General features: G+C 49.4%; 1 protein-coding gene across 2 annotated transcripts in view; it reads left to right on the top strand.

Annotated features, from left to right (window-relative positions):
- The window catches only part of ABCC8 (ATP binding cassette subfamily C member 8), a 75760-nt gene that overhangs the window by 24793 nt on the left and 37278 nt on the right, over positions 1 to 13689 (top strand). For both annotated transcript variants that reach the window (XM_029208063.1, XM_029208062.1), the window contains exons 8-10: positions 1163 to 1318; positions 5964 to 6098; positions 6428 to 6590. In XM_029208063.1, coding sequence (XP_029063896.1) covers positions 1163 to 1318; positions 5964 to 6098; positions 6428 to 6590 — 454 coding nt within the window. The remainder of the gene's footprint in view (positions 1 to 1162; positions 1319 to 5963; positions 6099 to 6427; positions 6591 to 13689) is intronic.

Here is a 13689-nt window from a genome sequence, read left to right as displayed (position 1 = left end):
AGTTTGAGAACAACGACAGTTCTTGCATGAAAAGTTATGAAGCAAGATTCCTGTATTATATATAATTTTTGACATATACCAGGTTTCGGTCATGTAATTCTCTATATCCTGGTCTTAATAATGCTTTATTTGATGGTTTACTGTATGTTTCTACTTCACTGAAACTAGATTTATTACTATTCTTTAAAGACTGATTGCACATAACTTAAGATGAGCATAGATCTGTCAAAAAACGTCATTGCCATTATATTAAACCTTACCCATGGTACATATAAACTCGTAAAAGACAGAACAGGTTCATGCTTTAAGCAGACCTGACCCATGAAAAAGCCTGGGTTTACACAAAAGATGAATTAAGGGCTGGGAATCCACCTTGCAACAGAATGCACAGTAGAATTTCATTCAAGAGCAGGCATCCCTAAAGGGAATGCATTTTTCCTTGTTTAAGGGCACAGAGCCTGACAATTGCCATCTTTCTGGGAGGCACAGTCACCGTGCACATAGAGCTTTTAGGTTCGGAGTTCACAGGGAGCCATTGCCATGGCTGCTCCCCATCTACCCTGGTCAAGGTCCTTGGGGTGGCCAGACTCCGGAAGGTGCTGGGGCTGATCGACACAAGCATTTGTCTCACATAAGACCTTCCCAGGCTGAATCCTTGTATTATTTAAAGGCTCAATTAAGACAGGACTTGGCCCCAGAGCATACCCCCTTTCCCGGGTGAAGAAGCCGCATTAAAACAGATGGCTGCCACCCTTCATCATTTTTATGGCTCTAAAGTGTGTTCTCCACGGACCTCCGGTAAATCAAGAATACAACTGGACGTGAAAATCTGCTTTTAAGATTTAAAAGCTAATTAAGTCCTGTCTCCAAGGGAAAGGCCTTGCTTGCTGGGGAAGTAGCTTGCCATGCTAGCACAGATTCCTCACGCGAATGCTGCCTCTCTGACTTGCTTGAACTATAGTCAATGCCCTTTACCTCTCTGAGCCTTAGTTACTCCATTTGTAAAACTGGAACAATCATGCAGTGCCCTTTACAGAGCTGCTCTGGGGCTCCATGAGGGAATGTCTGAGAAGCCCCTGGCACGTTAGAGACACATGGCATCTGGGGTGGTGATTAGGATGTCGATGATGACAAATGTGAAGCACTCTGCTCTCATTTCCAGACCAAAATTTACAATAAAATTATGCACCTGTCCACCTCCAACCTATCCATGGGGGAAATGACTGCCGGGCAGATCTGTAACCTGGTAGCCATCGACACCAACCAGCTCATGTGGTTTTTCTTCTTGTGCCCAAACCTCTGGGCTATGCCAGTACAGGTAAGGGATGTGTGCTTTGTTGGGGATTGGGGGACACAAAACCAGAATCCGCTGGTACATGCCCAGTGGCCAGAAGCTCACCATCTTCCATTCCTTGTTTGCCTGTACCTTCTATCCCCTTGGGGTCTCCATGGAGTGTATGCCTGGGTGTCTATACTGTCTTATACTCTGCAAGTGGTCTAGCCATCTCTCTTGATGATCAGAGAAGGCAGTGTCACTAAGACTTTTAAAATGTAGCCAACCTTAAAAAAAATGTATAGAATAATCATGTGTGGAACACTTTCACAGACATTAAAAGTTATGTTATAGTAGAGTACTTAATTACGTTGAAAAGTGTTCACGATGTATTTTTAAGCAAAAAGAGTAAGTTAAAAATAGTATTCACAGTGTGCTTCCTGCTAAATTGGAATATACACACGTATATATTTGTACAGATTCACACAGGAGAAAAAAGAACTGAAAGTCCTCGTGGTGGGATTACAAGTGATTTTTATTTTGTTTATGCGTTTCTAAATTCTCCAATAAACCTGTGTTAATTTTGGAAATCTAAAACATGGCATTTCCTAAAGCCAGGCAACTTTTGGGACTGGCTCTGGAGAAGGCACATGCTCCCCCAACAGTAGAATGAGAATCCCCGGCACGGTTTACCTGACTCCTGGCCTCATCTGCTCCATCTCGCATCTGGAGCTCTTCCACCACAGAGTCTGTGATTCCTGCCGTGTGCCTGAAGATGAATCTTCACTCTGGGGCTCAGGCCGGAAACTGAAATCCAAGATCCATTCCCAGAGGGCCTGCAGGCTTCACAGGGGATGCCTGGTATAGCAGAAAGTGTCTGGACTTGGGTGAGGCAGGCTGATTCAACTACTTAACCTATCTGAGCCTCGGTTTCCTCATCTGGGAAAAGAGGATGATTCCTACCCTCTGGAGGTGTTCTGATGATTCAATTAGATAATGTAAGCAAAGCACCAAGCACAGTGCCTGCCATAGAGTGGTCACTAAGTAAACATCACAGCCCTCTAACTTGCTCACTTTGATGTAAGAACTTTACCAATCCAGAATCCATTGCTTCTTGGGATGTAGATTCCATAAACCTTAATGTAAAGTGATGTATATTGGTCTTCCTTACCTGTAAAGTTTATATGTAAGAGACACTAAAGAAAAACAGAAGGAGAGGCTTGCATAGGGAGGCAGCTAGACAAGATTGGATGTAGGGCAGGAAATCTGATGGTCCTTTTTACGGGAACAGCCATATACACCATTCCCTATTACCGCTGACCAACACCCAGATCCCTGTGCCCCCCTCCACTCTGCCAAGATGGATCAGTGACTACAGAAACTATAGAAGGGCCTGGAGAGCTCATCTAATAGTCACAGCCTTTTATCGTTTCTCTTGTGTTTTCTTGAACAACCCGTTTGGGAAGATTTTGTCCACCAGACCTGCTGCATTGTTATGGTTACTATTATTTTATTTTTTAAATTTTATTTATTTATTTATTTATTTTTATTTTTATTTTTTTGGCTGCATTGCGTCTTCATTGCTGCGCGTGGGCTTTCTCTAGGTGCGGTGAGCAGGGGCTACTCTTCGTTGCGGTGTGCGGGGCTTCTCATTGCAGTGGCTTCTGTTGTTGCAGAGCACGGGCTCTAGGCGCACGGGCTTCAGTAGTTGCAGCACACGGGCTCAGTAGCTGTGGCTCGCGGGCTCTAGAGCGCAGGCTCAGTAGTTGTGGCGCATGGGCTTAGTTGCTCCGTGGCATGTGGGATCTTCCCGGACCAGGGCTCGAACCCATGTCCCCTGCATTGGCAGGCGGATTCTTAACCACTGCGCCACCAGGGAAGTCCCTGGTTACTATCATTAATAGTGTTTGTTGCACATGTACCATTGCTAACAAAACTAATAGCTGATAGCCCCTGCCCTGTGACTGGCCTGCCCAGCGTGTCTCACTTGTGTAATTAACTCTCACAACACCGGGGCTGGGGGTGGGGTGGGGGGGGATGCGGGGGGTGGGGGAGATTAGGTAAGAATTTTTACCTCCACAAAGTACTTACATTTCCTTATTTATCATGAAGTATCATTTGATTTTCTGTTTTAATTCCTCAAAGACTGTACCTTTGCCCTTATAGCTTTGACCAGCCTCAAGACACAGTGTTACCACCGGAATTGATAGAATTCCTTCGACCAGGTCAGGATTCCATGTGGAGCCTGGTTGGCCACAGGGCACATGAGGCTTTTGATGGTATTGAAATTAGCTCAGGAGCCCCTGTTCCTTTGTCCCCAGGGGCTCACCCTGATTTGTAATCTTTTTTATTCACATATACTTTTTTAAATAACAGTTTTATTGAGATATAATTCACCCATTTAAAGTGTACAATTCACTTTTGCATGTTTACAGAGTTGTGCAACATCATCACAATTTTAGAACACTTTCATCACCCCAAAAAGAAACCGACATCCACTGGCAGTCACTCCTCATCCCTGCCCCCAGCTCTAAGCAACCACTGATCTACATCTACTTTTGAAAACCTAATGAAACTTTCTTCTCAGAAAAACAAATGTGCATTCACACATTTTGCCTACAATTTAAGGGGCTTTGCGGGCCCCCTGAAGCTTATTGACAGCCATGTCAAAGATCTTGACCAGAGTGGGGACCTCTGTGCTTCCTCATGCCATGGGCATCAGAGGCCCAGAGAGGGCAGGGACCTTACCCTGGGCCACACAGTGAGCTGGTAGGAGCACCATACCCAGGTATCGCCTTTCTGTGGTTCCCTAGTGACAGAGATCCCATGAGGGTTGTTTGTTTGTTTTTAAGAAGGAGGGTCAGGGACTTCTCTGGTGGCCCAGTAGTTAAGACTTTGCCTTCCACTGCAGGGGGTACTGGTTGGATCCCTGCAATCCCTGGTGGGGGAGCTAAGATCCCATATGCTTGGCAGCCAAAAAACCAAAACATAAACAACAGAAGCAATATTGTAACAAATTCAGTAAAGACTTTAAAAATGGTCCACATCAAAAAAAGATCTTTAAAAAAAGGTCAGCCACCTTGTCTCCAGCTAAGTGTCAGGCACTATTCTAGGTTCTTATCATATATATGTTCATTTAATCTTCACAACAGTCCTGCTAAAGCGGCAATTAAAATTACCATTTTAAAAATGAAGATGCTGAGATGCAAGATTGCACTGCCAGTAAATGCTGGGACTGCATTCAAACTCGGCTGCAGACTCCCCCACCACTACACGAGATTGCTTTCCTAGCCTGAGACTAGGAGATGAAATAGTCCTTTTATTCCCCACACTTGCTTTGCACACTCAGAATCCCTGATTTCTGGTATGTTCTCTCACAGGGTCCATTCAGACCCCTGCAGAAGGGCAGAGGGGGCAGAAGGGTCTGGGGAACGTGACAAAGGGTGGCTGAAGTGTGAGGAGGAGCCTGGTGGCAGTAGAAGTCGTCACATCCCCAGCTCTTGCCCCAGCAGCTGCCAGCCTTGGAGGTGGTGGGCATGCAGACACCGACCCCCCAGCCGGGGCCCTGGCGGTGACTCTGGCAGTGGTCTGGTATCCTGCTCTACCCAAGTTGCTAAACAACACCCCGACTGCCTCCAAATGAGGACAGCTAATGGAAAGAGTGGAAGCCAGGGATAGTTTTCCAGAAGGATGTTGGGAGTGGGGGCCAGCAAGAGTAGGAAGGTTTTTCATCTCCTAATGTGCTCCTCTGCCCATCCATGCCAGCATTTAACATCAGTTCAACACTGGGAGGCAGGTGGTAAAGGGGTCACTTACCCGCCCCCTAGGAACTTGCTAATGCAGGAGGCATTCTCTAACTAATAGACACAACAGACCCACCCACCCACTCTTTGGCCCTTGAGATGGTGCAGGAGCCTAGTGCCAATTTGGTGTAGGGCTCAGGGAGTGCAGGGCCAACCCAGACACACTTTTGTTTTCTATTAAGAAAGCAGCACATCTGTTCCTCTAGAATAAGTCCTGAATTTAGAAGCGTCTGCCTTTGAAGGCAACCTGAGAAGTTGTCATCTTGATGCTTTGGGGGCTGGCAAGAGTAATTTATACTTCTCATAAATATTCAGAAGCCAGCTGTCATTTACATAAAGCTAGAAACAGAATGAATTCTCTTTTTAGAGGATGCCTACCAGATTCACTAAAAATTAAAGACACCAGGAGCATAAGGATGAAAAGTAAACTCTTAGACCCTGGACTGGTTTTGTCTGGCATGGATACAGCTATTTTGCTCCTTTGCTTACGTATCACTTTTTTCCAATGAGAGTGAACCATCAACCTTGAAAACCAGCAAATAGAACAAAAGGTGCTGTCACTCACTGTGCAGATTCACCTCTTAGACCTCCATCTGCAAAAGTAGACATGGAGAGAGTTAATGCCTCAGCCAGCCTTGCAGATAAATGCAATTAGTTACCAGCCCAGAAATTCTCTGCTTGTGTGAGAGCCCATCATGTTAGTCCCTCCTTCTGAAATTGCTTTGTAACACCTCCTCCTCTTTCCCACAAGAAACTTTTGAAAGCTGGACACAAAGGCATGTCCCACTTTAGGGCACTGGGTTACCAGGTGGGGAGGGGGGTGCCAATACTCCCTGGCAGGGAAGCCCCCAGATCAAAGGGAACTCATTCCCATGACCCTCCCTCAGATCATCGTGGGTGTGATTCTCCTTTACTACATCCTTGGAATCAGTGCCTTAATTGGAGCAGCTGTCATCATTCTGCTGGCTCCAGTCCAGTATTTTGTGGCCACCAAGCTCTCCCAGGCCCAGCGGAGCACACTGGTAAGTATCTGTAGGTGTGCATGCGCCCCCTTTTCCCATCCTTCCCCTGTACTGCTCCCTCTCCCCTTACATTAGTGGGTCTCCTCACTCTTCCCCCAGATGTCACCAAACAGCGCCCCACACACACATCCACACTATGATTGACCTTAAGCAGGTCACTTCAACTGTCCAGGCCTCGGTTTCTTTGTGAAATGGGATTAATGGAGCATCCCCGAGGAGACGGAGGCTGGGCGGAGGCTGTAAAATGGTGAGGGCATTGACTCACCTCCTTCCTCTTGGGTGGGATGGGGGCAAAAGAAACCCTTCTCTGACTCAGTGACTCCTGGCAGGAGTATTCCAACGAGAGGCTGAAGCAGACCAACGAGATGCTCCGTGGCATCAAACTGCTCAAGCTGTACGCCTGGGAGAACATCTTCCGCACGCGGGTGGAGATGACCCGCAAGAAGGAGATGACCAGCCTCAGGGCCTTCGCCGTCTACACCTCCATCTCCAGTGAGTCCCCCGCAACCAGCCAGCCCTGTGTGCAGCTACTTACATGCCAGGATAGGGTGCCAGGGCTGGGGGAGGAGGTAGGGGTGGCAGAAGTGGGAGACTTTGGGGATCATCCCGTCCAGGAGAGCCTCAAACTGTCTCTTGTAGCAGAGCTGCCAGAAATCAATGTTCTTCAGCCATTTATCGAGCAAACGTATTGAGAGCCTGCTACGTGCAGGTCCCTGGGCTGGCCCTCAAGGTACAGTGATGAGAAAGACAGATGTGGTCTTTGATGTCTTATTAAGCTGATATGTTATTGAGAGGCAGCAATAAATGAATAAATAACAGCAGTTTTGAATTCTCCCAAGTGTGAGGACTTCTTTTCAATAAGTCAGACTGAGCTGCCAGTGCCTTAAGGAAGCTGCAAGGAAGCTTCCATCTACCTGGGGCCATGAGAGGTAGAAAATTTCTCTTTAAAGAACAAAAGCTCAAGCTTGAGGTACTCACAGGTGTAGGGACTGAATTTACATTAACCAAGTTGTTTGGGAACCCCAAGCCCCGAAAATAGAGAAAAGAAGACCAAAACTGGTAAAACTGCTATGGTCCCAGAAGACACGCATATTAAAACCATTTTCCAGAGAACATAGGACTCCAGTGGCAAATACTCATGTTAAACAATGAGCTGATAATAAAGAAATAAAAATCCTCCAGAAAAGATGTACCACCAGAGTGAGAGTCAGCAAATAGGAGAATTAGTTCCTCAATACCTCGAGATGGTAGAATAGTCTGAAAGAGATAATAAAATAAGTGCTTTAAGGGAACTCCCTGGCAGTCCAAGGGTTAGGACTCCGTGCTTTCACTGCTGAGCTCCCGGGTTTGGTCCCTGGTCAGGGAACTAAGATCCCACAAGCTGCACGGCATGGCCAAAAAACAAAACAAAATAAAACCAACAAAATAAGTGTGTTAAAATAATTAAAGGAAGGCACAAGGCAAAACAGCAAAAAGAAAGCCAAAAGAACTTCTAAAAATTAAAAATTTAGTTATTGAAATTAATTCAGCTGGCCCTCTGGTCAGAGTGGGCATATAGAGGTCTGGTGATGGATGGAGTCCTGGCCCAAGTTCATCTCACAGTCGGTCTAGTGGTTCCATGGATCCACCCCTTTGCGGTTACTGCCCAAGTGCATAATTGGGGCGCAGGTATTTAGCAGCTAGAAAACCTCATTCCGATCCCCTGATCTGTCCAGTTTAAGAGCCATTTTGGTAGCAAGGGCCAAGAGGACGCCCCCAGAGAGAAAAAAATAAAAAAGAAACAAAAAACAACTCAGTGTACAGGTTAAATGAATTAACATAGCTGAAGAGAGAATTTGTGAATAAAAAGATAGATCTGTGGAAATTACACAGAATGTGGCAAAGCAGAGATAAATGGAAAATGTTTTTGTAACTTGGGAGAACCATTTTACAGATGGGAAATTGAGGCCCAGACGGGGGCATCTTCCTGAGGTCACTTCTGAGGTTAATGGCTTGCCTCAGACTAGATCCTCTGGAATCTCTTAGACTCCCAGCCTCATGCTGTTTTCCACCCAGAGCCAGGAACCCAAGTGGGGTGAAGAAAACTGAGGGCACAATGGGCACCATGTTCAGGCTATTGTCTCTGAATAGAGGAGAAACAACCCAGCATGGGCTCTGACGGGAGTGGGAAATAGGGAAGGAAATTAAGAGAGGTAGACACTATGACTACCCCCACCTCCGGCTGAAGTTGGTTCTCTTGGTGTGGCAGGAAGAGACACACCTGTGGGCATGGCAGTGCTGGGCAGCAGTGGAGGGTGCACCAGATGTGTCTCCCAGAGAGGTGCATGGAGAATGAGGTGGTCCCTCAGGTCATCTGTGTGTTCCTGGCAGTCACGTTGCCTAGCAAGGGGGTCTGGTGGGCTCAAGTGTCCAGCGTCCAACCTGAAGGTTCTCACCAGGTGGGGCTTGCACTGAGCACTTCCTTGTGTCCAGTCAGACCATGGCGTCCTGGTCCAGGCACCAGTGGCCAGGCCACCCACCATCATGGCACCAGCCATGGCACCCTTCTGCAGAAAATCCTGCTAAGAGCTGATTTTCTCAGAACGGAGCGATGAGCATGGCAGTCTTCCTAGATTCCTCACCAAGACACTCCAGGTTCCTCAGCCATGACCTTGTGGCCTCCAAGCACCCCTGGGCTGAGCACTTGATAGGGCAGGAGAAATTAGGCAGGAGCCTCTGGGGAGCTCAGAGAAACCAGTGTCCACACCCTAGGCCCTCTTCAGCCTCTCTGTCAGCTCTGCTTACCCCTGAGCCTGGTCGTGGTAACAGTAACCCCACACTATGTACAGACCCGTGAGTTACAGACACCTAGCTTCCAGACACCCCATCAGGGGGAACAACTGCTGAGGTGGGGGAGGTCTTCCCCCTCCCGGCAATAACGTGGCAGGGTGGAGTAGGGCGGGCTCACTGTTGCTACGACGGGAGAGAGGGAAGGGAAGCCGTAAGGAAATTGGGAGCACTGGGTCCCCAAGATTCCTGACAGCAAAGTAGGGACAGCCTCTGGTCATACAGGTGGGGGCAGGTGGCAGCTACTTTGGTTCTAAGAGATGTGTGCTTATTTCCTGCAATCCAAACTTCAACCTGCTGGGACATGTTTCCTATGTAAACAACATCATAAGATGCCTAGGTTCCCAGGCTAGCCCACTAAGCCTGTCTAGTAGGTGCTTTTTGCCCTATGGGGCCCCCAGAAGACTAGCCATGGCTTTGTGAAGGGTCTGGAGCCAGGAGGACCTGGGGCAAGGAGGCTCCATGTTGTCAAGAGCTGAGATGACAATGGCTCTGGAGCTAAAGAGGGATCTCCCCAGGGCCCCTCACCTGTCCAGTACTTGGTGACCTAGAGAGATAAACAGAGCAGCCCAGGCTGGTCCCTGGAAGAGGGCAGAGAGGAGGAAGGGGAAGAGCCCTCCGGGAGAGAGAGCTTTGAAAGCCAAGTGCTGTTTGCTCTGTGTTTGCCCTTGCTGGGATGGGTTTCTTTGTGTTGGTCGGCAGTGGGTTGGGGAGAGACAGGGCGTTAGGGTGAGGGCACCGCCAGGCTGCAGTTATATACTTTGAGTGTGTTTTGATTTACTTCCTCCTGGACTTCCTGCCTTCTGCTCTCTGTCACCCAGAATTAGGACACAGGTCATTAAGCTTGAGGTAATGGGGCATCTTTCATTCTCGCCTCTGGCACCAGCCATGGGGTCCTGTGGCCACAAAGGAGCCCTGGAGTCACGTATCCTGATGGGGCCCATCCTGGTGCTGCCTGCTGGGCTTTCAGTCTGGTCATTGTACACCAGGCAGACTGTCAGGCAGACAAGGTTACCTCTGACACTCTGTCTGATGGTCTCACAGTGGCATCACTGAGAGCTCCTGTTTGTGGAGCCCTGAGCTGGTGCATGGCAGGACAGAGCAAGGGGGTGAAAAGGAAATGATACAGTTTCTCTGCCATCAAAATCCAGAATCAGCATTCCCTCTCGAAGAAAAACAGATGTGAGTTATTCAGAGGGCGTTAAGTGAGCCCTGCCCTGTGCTAACCACTGGGAGGGACGCAGGAGACCAAAAGATGGGCTCCTGTTCTCAAGGAGTTTATAGTCTGCTAAGAAGTCGGAGCTAACATACGTGCAACAGTGTGGCAGGGAGCTCTCGACCACGGGGACCTGCTCCACGCTGCTGCCCAGCAAGCCTGACTTCGTTTAACCCTCCGAACAACTTTGTGAGGTTTGTAGCACTATTGTCCTATTTTACAGCATGGAAGACTGAGGCTCAGGGAGGTGAAAGGACTCTCTGAGGTCCTCAGCCAATAAATGGCAGAGAACAGAGAAGAAGAAAGCCTGCACGGCCTCAGAGTTCACACAGAGCTTCATGCAAGAGGAGGCATGGCTGCACCTGCCACAGGCAGGGTTTCAATGAGCAGAAGACAAAGTGGGGAAAAGCTGCGAGCGAGTGCTGTGCTCACTCCTCTTAGAAACCAATTCAACCCTTATTTCCTTGCAGAACCCGCATAGCTCTAGGTGTCCAGTCCAGCCGTAAATTTGAGGACAAGCTTTGCAGGGGTGACACAGGGGTCCCAGGCCCTAACTCTCAACCAGTTGACATGCTGCCAGTTCATTCTGTCCTTTGTGCAGCACCCATTCCTCCTCTCTGTGCTAGACTCTCCTGAGGCCCTGGACATTAGAGAGGAGGCTGCACGGTCCTCACCCTCGCAGTCTTGTGGGAGACCATGCCATGAACAGGGGCTGTGCCTGTGGTTAGAGCCACAGGGTCAGTTCTAAATCCCCCGTGTTCTCTTTCATGGGCACACCTGGCCCTGGCCTCCTTTATTTCTTTCGTTCCCTTATCTAATAAATATTTACTGAGCACCCACTATGTGTCAAGCCCTATGCCAGGCCTGGGGGATGCGGCAGGCTGTTCACAGTCTAATAGGGAAGCCAGACGGGCAGCTGTGTCGTGAGTGACAGGAACAGAAAGTGGAATCCATCAGAGCGGCACCCAACCTCATCTTAGGAGTGGTGGGTGTCAAGGAAGCCTTGTGCTCGGTGAAACCCATTGCCGATGCCCATAGGATCCCATGTCAGCCAAGTGAGGGAAGAATGTTCCAGGCACAAAGGCCTAAAGGTGAAAAGGATGACGGGTGTGTTCAAGACTCGAGTATATCACGGTGAGGAGAGGGTAACAAGACCAGATCATGCAGGACCTTGTGTGCTGGGTTTTCTCCTGAGGCAGGAGAGGCATTGAAGGATTTTAAAGGAAAGGTGGGTCTGCCATCTCTTCCAGTGTTCTGTGGTCAGGGGTCTTCCCTCTTCCCACCTGGGTCTGAACCACAGTCAGGTGGTTCACATCAAATGAATGTGACTGGCCTCATGCTATGTTTTGAAAAGCAAAAAACAAGCCCCCAAGCTCGGATGGAGGTGTGGGGTGGGCAGGATGGTGCCTGTGAACCCCATTCACAGGGCACCCAGCACCTGCCCCTCCCCGCAACCCAGGCCCTGGCTATTCTTGGCGAGTGTCTCCTCCTCGGCGGAGGCCCTGACTCAGAACAGCCAGTGTGCGGGGACAAGGAGACCTCTAGACCTGGTCCCCCTTCCTTCTCCAGCTTCCCTGAACTTCAGCGTCTGCCCTTCCTTCCACCAGCTGGTACAGCCACAGTGGGTTGCTGGTGCATAGCCTGGCGGGGGGTTTGGGTGTCTGAGGGAGAGCTGGAAGCCGCAATCAGTGTGGCTGTGAGCCTCCTGCCTCGCTTCCACCAACTCCAGCCTCGCTTCCACCACCTCCAGCGCCGGACACACGCCACTGCCTACTTTCCTTCCCTCTGCTGACTTCAGACTGACTACCGGACTGAATAGCTCTGTTCACTTCGAAATGCCTTTCCCCTCCTACAGGTGCAGCCTGCAGTTACTGTGAGCTGGCAGCTCCTCCCCTGGCCCTGGGTAGGGGAGGGGGTGAAGTTAACCAGAGGCACAAATGGCTCACTGTGCCTCCCCGTGCATGGCTTCTGAAATATTTATCAATGTTTTGCAAATGAAAAGCTCCTGCTATTGCAGTGCGCGGGGGGACTGCCACCCACAAGGCCAGACAGCATTCCTTGGCCAAAGCCCGGCGGGCGGCGGGCGGGGGAGCAGTTGATCTGAGCCCTGCTTTGTTTTCAGTTGATCTGTTGTTTTGTTTTGTTTGGGGGGTATGAAAAGCTGACACAGTTGTTCACTACGGAACCCCCAGAACACAACACAATGCCTGAAACAGCGGAGACCCTCAAAAAAGAATTTCTGAATGAATATTTCTTAAAGGATGGAGGGGCAGTATTAAAACAATAGGTACCCTTATCTCTACTCCATTACAAAAAGGCTTTCCCTCTTGAAGGTGGCCTTTCTGACCTGCCTACATGCAACTAAACTTTTCCATAACAGCATCACACTCGCACGTCATTTCATAATCTGCTTTCACTTAGTGTTATTTAACAGTATTCCCTACTCCCTAACATTCAAGAGTTGAGCACTGTCATGTCCTTTTTTTAATTGTTTCCTAGATCAAACCTAAGTGAGTCAGCCCACCCCATGCCAAAGTTGGAGAGAAATCTATTCTTGGTTATATTTCCCACTCCTCCACTGCCTTTAATGTCCCATCGGCCCTTATGTGGTTCAGGAAAATGGAGGCTCCCCGGAGTTGCTTTTTTCCCTCATTTACTAAAACAGCTGCTCCTGTTGGGTGTTTCCAGTTTACTTGGTTTCAGGGGTTCGTTGCTGTGGTTGTGGTTTTTGTGTTGCTGTGACAGGCAGTGCTACAGCTAACAGCATCTTGCTGAGGGCTTTGTGCTTCTCTTGAGTGATTATTCAGGATAAATTTCCAGGAGAGGGATGGTAGGATCAGAAGTCTGAACTCCTGTGCAGCTCTAGCTACAAAGCACCAGACTGCTTTCTGAGCGAGTTGTACCAATTTATAATCTAACTTCCAAGCCTATTCTTCAGCTGGGAGTTGAGCCCCCCTGTGTGGGGGAGGGGTCTTGGCCTGGGGCAGGGGCCGAGGTGGGGTGCACAGGTACCTTTTGACAGGATGGGCAGGAGAGGAACGGAAGGTGGCCCCTGCCTGAGGGAGCTCCCTGGAGGAACTGCCTTGGAGGGGAGGGACGAGGCTAACTGTCTTTACAGCTTCATCGTTGGTGATGGTCAGTGGCCCAGGCCTGATGGACATCCTCCTCTCCCTCCCTCTCCCCAGCCAGTGATGGCCATGCTCTGTCCTATGTCCCAGATCTGGGTTCCTTATGCTGTGGGGAAACCAATAATGCTTATCCTGCCCCCTGCAGTACGAGAGGGCTGTGAGGGAGGGCTGTGGCATTGAGGTGGGCACCAGGAGACCATGGAACCTTCAACAAGAAGGGCAATTAAGGGCTTCCCTGGTGGCACAGTGGTTGAGAGTCCGCCTGCTGATGCAGGGGACATGGGTTTGTGCTCCGGTCCGGGAGGATCCCACATGCCGCGGAGCGGCTGGGCCCGTGAGCCATGGCTGCTGAGCCTGCGCGTCCGGAGCCTGTGCTCCGCAGCGGGAGAGGCCACAACAGTGAGAGGCCCGCGTACCGCAT

The sequence above is a fragment of the Monodon monoceros genome, unplaced genomic scaffold (assembly GCF_005190385.1).
Source record: "Monodon monoceros isolate NGI ecotype Baffin Bay Population unplaced genomic scaffold, NGI_Narwhal_1 Super_Scaffold_7, whole genome shotgun sequence".
NCBI classification, from domain to species: domain Eukaryota; kingdom Metazoa; phylum Chordata; class Mammalia; order Artiodactyla; family Monodontidae; genus Monodon; species Monodon monoceros.
This window is presented reverse-complemented; position numbering and strand designations above follow the sequence as displayed.